The following is a 10453-nucleotide window of genomic DNA, read 5'->3' as shown; positions in this document are numbered from 1 at the left end:
ATGAGGAACTTCATGGGATATAACTTATTAACCATTGTAGCTACTGGGACAATAATAATTCACAGAACATTATAATAATCAGGAAAAAAAAACATAGAAGATAAAATTACAAACCCAGAAAAGAAAACACAAAATTTTTACCAAAGGTGATTGAGCAGGGACATGAGGTCTGGTGATAAGAACCATAAGAGACCTTGATCTTGATCATGGCCCTGAAAAGCCATCCCCAACATCTCTCTTTTGAACAAGCATCCACCAGGTCTTAGCTCCCAATCTATCTGTCTGTCACACTCATTTTTCACTACTACACCTTTGAAATTGACGATCTTTTCATGGTCAAAATGGACACAAAAGATCAAAAACAGGATTTTTTCAAAAAAAAAGAAAAAAAAAAGGTCAAGTTGGTTGAGAGAAGGAGAGGTAACTGTAATGTGAAAGAGTAAAGATTAAAGAGATAGAGTAAGCAACAAGTGCTTTAAGAACAAAGACAACTCAACAGTACAAGGAGTTGGCGGTTGGTTGGTTTATGGTTTCCTTATATACACAGAGTGGTTTTAATATAGTCAGTGATTATCTATTAACCAGGATCATATCATATTATACATTTTAGCATATATTTTATACATGAGAGTGAGCCTTTAGCCTTAGTCTTAATGAAGATGATGGGGTCCCTGTGATGAAAATTAAGTTTGGCCCACAAATGTAACTCATTCTCACCCGATGAGACTGTACATTGAGGGTCCCTGTACTATCATTTCAGGACCTTGATTTTATAGTTGGAAGCGTATTATTGAAGTTGATTTTTTTTCTGATTTAAGTGAAGGAATCTTCCCCATTTTTACTCAGTCCAGGAATTCAGGAACTAGACTCAGTCAAAACTATCAGTTTTTTGAGCATTTGAACTCAGTAACAAAGTTTCAGAACAGTTCCTAAGAGAATTACCAAGTCGTCTTCTGCATTTTCAATAGGTATATGCACTAGTTTCTCAGATTATTACTATTATTTTGCTAATTAATTCCATGAACAGAATAATTTTTAGATTGATTTAACTCAATTCAACAAAATTGGACCCACCAACTCTTGGTGGCTGGATGGGATGATATTACTCTTAAGAGTTTTGAGTTTATTCTCCTCAGATATTAATAGAGATGATACTGGAGAGATGACCACTGTCATTAACTATAGTGCTCAAAGATTATTAGAGGTCGCGCAAATTGACCCAGACCCCCCCTGTCACCAAAAAAAAAAAAAAAAATTCAAAATTGGACCCAAGTTTAGCAAGAAGCCAAAAATAACCAGACCAAGTAAGCGGCACTGGGGGTGTATATGAGCCGGTTTGTGATGAACAGTGTCGAGCTCGAGCCGAGCTCATTCGAGCTTGAATACTTAGGCTCGAGCTCGAGCTTGCGAGTATGGGTGGATACTCGAGCTTGAGTAATCGAGCTCGAGCTTTGATTTATTGTGATAAGGGGGCTGTTTGTCATTTTAAAAACTTGAAAATGAAAAAAAGTTACAAAACTTACAATTTGGCCCTTCGAGCACAATGAGGCTCGCGAGCCTATCGAGCCAAGCTTCACCCTGATTGAACTCGTCTTGATCCCTTAAACGAGCCACTCGAGCTCAAGCTCGACTCAAAGTCAATTGATTCGAGCTCGAGCTTTTCACGAGTCGAGCTCGAGTAGCTTGTGAACTGCTCGGCTCGCTTCTCATCCCTTAGCAGCACTCAACGTTTGGATGGATGTGGAGCCATATATATGGATCTTAGTGGACCGATATTGGCTAAACTTATGAGTGGGCTTAAGTAATTCTTTTTAAGCTCCATAATTGAATTTAAATAAAATTTATTTTATTCCAAAATTGTCCTTGTCAAAATCCTTTTAACTTCTTTTATTCTCCTAATCTTTTTAATTTTATCTTCTTTACTAATCCTTTTAATTTCTTATTTATTTAATAATGATCAATAAATAGAAAAGATAGATGATGAGCTTTTAAGAAAGAAAAGAAATTAAAAAAAGTTTGGAAATTAAAGAAAATTAAAAAAATTAGTGGAGAAATTAAAAAAAGATTTAAAAAAGGCTAATTTTGGAAAAAATTATTAATTTTTTTTTTTCTAATTGATTTTGGGGCTTAGATAGAGTTTGGGTGGGGCTTAAATAACAGTACTCTAAAATTCTAATCTTGGGCCCAATTTGCCAACCATCTGTTAGGTAGGACCAGGGCCCATGGGCTTATTGTATTCCTAATCTTAGCCTTAGGTCTTTACTTGTTAATTGCATATTTATTTATTTAAATTTATATTAAAATATGGATAATATAAACCAACAATTTAGGTCCACAAAAATGTTTGTGCTGGGTGAGAGCCAAGTGAATACCCTGAAATGCCCTCAATGGAATAAAGAGTTGTTTGGTTGATGATAATCACCAAACCCAATCCAATTAGACATCATCCTATTATCTTTAGTGACATAACTTTGGGTTGCGTATCAATTTTGTCTTCCCATTTCTTACGTTGATATTGCCGATCCCACCCATTTAGTGATACAAGACCAATAAGATCATTACATATATATATATATATATATATATATAGTAAGCTTTTCTTGTTTTTCTATCTATCTCCGTTTCTGGATATTCAAATACTGTGGATTAATTTGTTTGTTCAGTAAATTTAAACTATATGTCGGTATGTCGGACCCAATGTCTATTTCTAGGTATTCAGATACGTTAATTTGTTTGTTTAATATATTCAAACTATATGTCGGTGTGTCGGATCCAGATATATGTCTGTTTCTAGATATTCAGATATTTGTCTATTTCTAGATATTCAGATACGTTGATTTGTTTGTTTAACATATTCAAACTATATGTCGGTTTATCGGATGCAGATATATGTCTATTTCTAGATATTTGGATACGTGAATTTGTTTGTTTAATAGATTCACCCTATATGTCAGGTCCCAAGCCTAAAGTGAATAATACCTCTAAGAACCCTCCTACTATATGTCTGATCTAGACATCTAAACATATAGTAGGAGGGTTCTTAGAGGTATTGTTCACTTTAAGCTTGGGACTCGTAAAGTTTTGTCCTAAAAAAATGTATTTGGATGGTGAGGGTGTTCTTGTGTTATATAAGCAACCAAAGCCTCTCGTCCCCCTAACCAATGTGAGACTTTGACACCAACAATATCTTTATAAATATAAAGTGGGTCATATCACAATCCAAATGAATGGTTTACAATTAAAGATAGATGATTGTATATCTAAAATATATGATAAGTACTTATCTTAAAATACGTATTCATTTTAAAGAAAAAAAGATGATTCAAGTGGGAATCAGTGAAGGGTTTGGAGAGAAATGAAATATAGGATTAGAAAGGAGACCTTTTGAAACATACAAAATAAGAACTAAGAAGAAAGAAGGAAAAAAAGCATTTGAGCAAATATATTTATACATAAAAATGAAGATAAGAATTTGTTTTGAATGGATCCAAAAGGAAGAAGAAGGAGAGGCATAGAAACTACATAATCAAATTCAAACCCCACCCAATAACACAACTCCAAACAAGAAAATTCTCCTAAAGCCAAAAAATTAGGGCATGACCCACTTCCTTGTATTTTATGCCCCAAAATGTGGGGTCTTCTCCTTTTTCGCATTCTTCACCAAAGTATCCATGGCAAAAACAATGGAATGCAGACAACATAATGCATGCAAAGAAAAACACAAAGAAGACAGATTGTTCACTTTCTTATTCCATTTTGTAGAGAAGTTAAATCATGCGTGGGGGCATAACATTTTCGTTTTGGCTAAGATCAACTAAATCTTTGATGATAATGGTAGGGACACTTTCCATTGTTATTTACTTAACTAGTGTGGTGAAGCTCTTAATTTTACACACGTGTTATCTCTGTAATGGGGAATGGGGATATTCTTCTTTTTTCTCGTTATAATGGATGATCTTATGATTATTTTGATTAATGAATTAAGATCAGAAGTAGTAGTGAGGTAGTTGGAATACATAATTAGTGTTATAGAGGGCCAAAAAGACAGAATTTAGGACGTTTAATAGCGATGGTTAGGGTGTTTCGTGGGCCATTTTGTGAGTGATTCAGACGACGAAATTATTATTCTTTTCTGATATTGGGGTTTCTGTTTGATGATATATGTTTCTTTGTATTTGTTTTTTTCTGGGTTCATCATATATATATATTCAAACTTTTCAACCATTAATCCCAATACCAGCGCGTGTAAGTTATTAATTATATAGACTATATGTTATGGCACATCCATTTGACCATATTATTAATATGATCAGCCATCAATTAGGTTTCACAGTTAGCTGTCTAGCTTCATCTACTTTGATGACTAAATTTTTCGGTAATTAGGGTTTCATTTTTTTTTAAATGATAGGTGATATCTAAACTAGTTTATATGCACCTCGATTAATCTTTTAGGACCTTGAAATTATCGGTCTAGTAAGAACTCAACTGGTTACCTTTATTAGCAATCGAGAAGAGACTTAAACTCATGACCTTTTAAGTAATAATACACTTAAGAGTCCCTATCGAATCATTCAACTACTCAAAGATAGTTAGGTTTAAGTTACCGGTTAAGTAGATGAACAAAAGTATTAATTTATGACGATTTTATGCACAAAGGAGCTTTTGATTAATCTATATGAGTTGCTCAATTAATGATTGATCTCCGCATTCTTTTCACTCTTTCTTCTTCTTAATTATTGGTGTTAGACTTAAATATTAGCAACAATCGATAATGCTTTGTTTGCTATTAAGCTCTTGAGAGGACGTTGAGGTGGGGGGGTGGGTTACCATCGTGATTAATTAATCTAATTAATTAATAATTTTTTATGTTTATATAATTAGCAGATTGAGAAAGAACAAGAACAATGAAGAGTTGAGTGGGGTTTCACTTTCACTTTCGAATCTAAGTGTCGAAAAGGAGAATGGACCACCCCCATTGCCATACTGCAAACACACAAATAAACAAATCGTAAATAAAATAGTGCACTCAAAAAGTTTATTATTAGTGTGAACAGAAAACGACTTCCCCTATTGCAAAAAGTTTCTTAAACTAACAAGTCCCTTTAACTTCATTATTTTAATCCAATTTTAGATATAATTATATGGTACCATGCATTTATACGGTATACACGTAGCTGAAGAAATCCAGGTGAACAGCATCTTCAACCTCCACCATCCTTTAATTGGTTGATATACTTAAGCTTAATCAATTCGTTAATTAATGAAGTTTTTGTTCATCAGAATGTAAGATATTGTGTTTGCCGACTGTACAGTATGTATGAAAGTTGAAGAAAGTACAAGTAATTTGATTAAGATTAGTGGGTGATTATGTGGGTAATTAACGAATCAAGAAAGGCCAAGTCTTGATAATCTTAGGCGTGCATTGTGGCGTGAGGCTGAGGTTATCCTAACGTGGATAGATTTAATTAAAGTTAATTAAGAAGAGGAAAAGCCAGGGACAAAAGACACATCTTATTATTAATTACCTTTTGTATAATTATATTATTATTGAAGTGCAGGTTGATGTTGATGACAGAGAACATTCCACATTTTTCCCACTCCCGGCTCTGCATATAAATGGTGATCAATAACAATTTCAACCCAAACCCTTCTTTCTTTTCACCTGCTAACTATGGCTTTCACTTAGCGTAGTACGTCTTCTCCTTTCTCTCTGTTTTCATTTATATATGAGAACCCTTGTTGTTGATGATGATGTTGTTGTGCTTCATCATGGTTATGGTTTAAGTTTATAGATGAATTAATAGAATGGGATATGGAGAGCTCACAATACGAAGCTATGATGGTCAAATCGATCGAGCAGGGGTGGAAGATCTCGAGAGAAGGTGTGAGGTAGGCCCAACTGAAAGAGTTTTTCTCTTTACAGACACTTTGGGTGACCCCATTTGCAGAATCAGAAATAGTCCGATATACAAGATGCTGGTAACCCTACTACTTCAATTTTATTTCTTATTTTTCATCGTCATCGTCTCTCTTAATTCCATCTTCATCTCCTTATGGTTTTTGATTTAATACATGTTAGGTAGCCGAGTTGGACGATGAGTTAGTTGGAGTAATTCAAGGCTCTATAAAGCGTGTAACTGGGCTCCATAAACCTCCTGATAATCTTGCCAAGGTGGGCTACGTCTTGGGTTTAAGGGTTGCACCAGTTCATCGACGAAAGGGAATTGGGTTGAGCCTCGTTCGAAAATTAGAAGAATGGTTCGTTGCATATGATGTTGATTATGCGTACATGGCTACTGAGAAAGACAACGAAGCTTCCGTTAAACTCTTCACCAAAAAGCTCGGTTATGTCAAGTTCAGAACTCCAGCTATTCTCGTACATCCAGTTAACAATCGCGTCTTCCATATATCATCAAATATTGAAATAGCAAAGCTGAAGATTGAAGAAGCTGAGAATCTCTACAAAAAATTCATGGCTTCAACAGAATTCTTCCCATATGACATAGGCAATATATTAAGAAATAAACTAAGTTTGGGGACATGGGTGGCGTATCCTAGAGGTGAATCAAGGGGAGAATTTGGGTCGAATGGGCAAGTTCCAAATAGTTGGGCAATGCTTAGTGTGTGGAATAGTGGAGAACTTTTCAAGCTAAGGTTGGGGAAGGCACCCTTATCATGTTTAATATACACAAAGAGCTCAAAATTGATTGATAAATTTTTTCCATGCTTTAAATTGCCAGCAATACCAGATTTTTACCACCCGTTTGGGTTCTATTTTATGTATGGAGTGCACCATGAAGGACCATTATCAGGGAAGCTGGTTCGAAGCTTGTGCCAATTTGTGCACAACATGGCCACAAAGTCTAAGGATTGTAAGGTTATTGTAACAGAAGTTGGAGGTAACGACAGCCTGAGAGTTCACATCCCGCATTGGAAATTACTCTCATGTCCAGAAGATTTGTGGTGCATAAAGGCCTTGAAAAATGAAAAGAAGAACACCCTTCACGAATTGACAAAACTCCCACCAACAATAGCTCTTTTTGTAGACCCAAGAGAGGTATGAACAATAAATTTCCCGACTCTTTTGCCTGCTTGATCCAAACCCCACCTCATGTATTGATTGATAAGTCCATGTATCTCTCCTGGTGGGGGCTTTTCTCTTGTTCCTTTCACATCGAAGACATAAAATCTCCAAAGATTTCCTTAATTAGGAGCCACCCTCCATTTCCTTGTTCTCTATTCAATTTTGTGCCTCACGATTCAGACTAATCAAACAGGTCTAGTGGTCCATTTTTGTTCTTTCTCCACTGGTAACAAAATTCACTGGACGCTCTCATCAATTGTGATCACTACCTAACTTGCTAATGTAAAACATTGAGATTTTTACTCAACTGAAATGAAATCTATCAATGTATACAAAGTGGGTCTCTCTACACACCTTCGAATTTGATCAGCCAATTTTTTTCATGCATGTTTTTAGTAAGACATTAGTACATTAATATTTCGGCGCATTTGTTTCATTGTTATTTTAAAGCTTTGTCTAGTTGGGAAGATGTCAACCTCGCCGACCTCGCTCCATTTTTCATCACCTCATCTAGCTACTTTAATTTGTTCTTGTTCATGCGGATAAAACAAAGTTGGTTAGTGTTTCAACTCACTAGTCACACTCGTTACTATGTTTAGATAAAGCAATATAGAGTTTGGCACATATTCTCTCTCTTTATATTCATCATTCATTACTTGATTTCTTTTCGTTTAAACACCAATATGTATGTATATATGTGCCAATAAGAGCCTAATAATACTCACTAATCACCATTAAAATGATGATATTTATGACTGTTATAGTACTGATGATGATAAGGAGTAAACTCATATTGATTCTCATTGGTTTTGAAGAAAGAGAGAAACTTCTTTGAAGCCCAATTATAACAGAGATAAGATCATGCCCATTTGGACCTTATTTTTTTCTTGAAATTAATGAACATCTCTTTGTCCTTTGGTTGAATATTTTTCAGTAAGTGGAAGGTGGAATACAGTTGCATGTCATCGATCACTTGACTGCTAAACAAGTGGTTTGAGGATAAAGTCAATACCTGCATGCAAATTCATAATAATATTTTTCACATATAATCCAAGCATCAGTAATGGTAAATTTTCAACTCTGCACTTTCTAATTGAACTCACTTAGACTGCTACTATATATGTACCTTCTCATAGCAATTCTTCACCCACATAGGAAGACTTAATCGATAGGGGAAATATATTATATTAATATGTATGATTTTGTATACCTTATGATTGATTGGATGTACATGTATCTTTTATAAAAGTTTTTCTCTTGTGTACCGTGAACGGGCATACTCTATTTGCAAAAGATAATAAACCTTTTAGAAAGACAAATGTATTCAATTGTTATGTATATAAAAACCTTAAACATACAAAAACATTCCGAGGTGTGATAATATTGACAAAATCTAGCTAGCTAATAATGTTGGATCTTCAGAGTCTAAGAAAAACCTCTTGTCGTGGTCGTGGACCACGAATACGATCGATATCTATCAACATTGATTTTCCAGCACATGCATGACCAATCTTATTCACTTACAACAAGCAAAAATCAAAGAGAAGGCAGATGTGAAATTGATTATCCTGACTTCGCATGCACAAAATAATTAATGCAGCTTCCTTCTTAGGTAGCTTTCTTTGACAACTTCATACTGCTGCATAATATTTTTCTAAGGGCTGTTAAAACTATTCCTGCGCAGACGTTGAAACTTCATTTGTTATCTGTGGACATTATTTGCTGCAGATAATGGGTCACTGAATCACGTGCATTGGACAAAAACATATACATACAGCAACTTGTATGGCTTAATGGACTGATAATTAATTGAGATTCCTCCCTGCTACAGGTCATCTACGTTGTTGATTTTGTGGCCTTCATTACTGACTCGCCATTACAAGACAAAAAGAACTATAGTTTCATTCATTCGAGGTAGTTGTCTTGAATAGACAGAAAACCTACGATTGTCATTGGATTTTTCCATTGTCAAATTGATAAAATTGTAGCATTTACACCACAAATTTCATTGATAAACGAGATGAATACCTTTCATAGCTGTTTAATTTATTTGGATCAATCTTGTCTTGTATACACTCACACTTATATGTATAGATATAATGAAGAAAAATTTTCAGTAGGATGGATGTATAAGTACCCTTACGATTTAAGTAAATTAAGTTATCTCGTATGATGATTAGCCTCATTCTAATAGATTAGGCAAGCCAGAAATTGAGATTAAATGAGAGAATTGTATCAAGTTTAACCTTACCTAAACTTCATAGACAGGACAAAGCTTCAAAACCTCGCTCTATGTAACACTGCAACCTATCTTGTCCGATTTGCTGCATATTTTGGGCCCTCTGGTAATTGTTGAATAGCCCCATATCCTGTTTAGTTAAGATGTAGATTTGTAATATTCATTTTAAGGAAGAGTTCTGCGTATAGCAAAATCCTAACCAACTGAAATAGAGAGACTGGGAGAGGAATATATGATAATGGTCGTAAACTAATTGAAATACACTGTAAATTCTGAAAACAATTAACAAAGTCTGCAAATGAATGGAAAAAATTTCAATACAACAATTCTTTGGATTTAGACACAGTTTTCACTTACTCTTCTCCATCACCTTTATCATGTTGATATGTTTTGATCACCTGGATTCAAGGCCGTGTGATGCAAATGTTTATGTATTGGTTATCTTTTTTTTTTTTTTTTATACATATACTTGTACTGCAATGACTCAACATCAATTCAACAATGAAAATAGGTATTTTGAAAGTTTAAGCTGGTTGCATACGTTTTATATAACTTTCCCTCGTTAGTTAGTAAGTAATCTGGTTTTCAAGTAATTTTTCTTCTTTGTCAGACATTTAAATGGTTGCTAAGGCTAATCTACATGAAGTTTTAAATGGTTGCTAAAATTGTTGAATGCTATCTTTATATGTAATCTTGAAATTGTGAAGATAGAGTTGATCAAAACCAAGATCTGTTCTGTTGTTTCTAATGGTTAGACACAGTCTAGCTCTATTAAGATGGCTTGATATTGGTATTAAAATATGAAATGTGCAGCAACTAGTGGTGTTCTCTATGAAGGAGGTGCAACTTTTGGTTACATTATTATTATGTTTGCATTTTTTATGTTAGCTGTATCAGTCTAATTAAGCAATGGCGCTTTTAAGTGTGAGTATGGTTTCAATAGAAGAAGCCAATGGCCACACCCTTAATGCTTGCAGATTTAAACAAACTGAATCCTTAGACCTATTATACAGTCACAAGAGATCTTAGCAGCTGAGTTCATTGGTATCTCGGTCATGCTGATCCAGAGCTTTTATTAAAAGCTATGAACTTAATTACAATTCAACTTAACTGACCCTTGAGAAGTTTTT

The 10453-nt window shown here is 34.5% G+C and overlaps 1 protein-coding gene across 1 annotated transcript; it reads left to right on the top strand.

Moving 5' to 3' along the window:
- Positions 1–5603: 5603 nt before the first annotated feature.
- LOC116130254 (probable N-acetyltransferase HLS1) lies at positions 5604–7678 on the top strand. The gene is made up of 2 exons (XM_031415998.1): positions 5604–5979; positions 6080–7678. Exons 1-2 carry the CDS (start codon positions 5806–5808, stop codon positions 7061–7063), a joined length of 1158 nt encoding a protein of 385 aa, XP_031271858.1. The 5' UTR covers positions 5604–5805; the 3' UTR covers positions 7064–7678.
- Positions 7679–10453: the final 2775 nt, after the last annotated feature.

Source organism: Pistacia vera, unplaced genomic scaffold (genome assembly GCF_008641045.1).
Source record: "Pistacia vera cultivar Batoury unplaced genomic scaffold, PisVer_v2 Contig218, whole genome shotgun sequence".
Taxonomy (NCBI): domain Eukaryota; kingdom Viridiplantae; phylum Streptophyta; class Magnoliopsida; order Sapindales; family Anacardiaceae; genus Pistacia; species Pistacia vera.
Note: the sequence above shows the minus strand (reverse complement) of the source record. Positions and strands in the feature narration are given on the sequence as shown.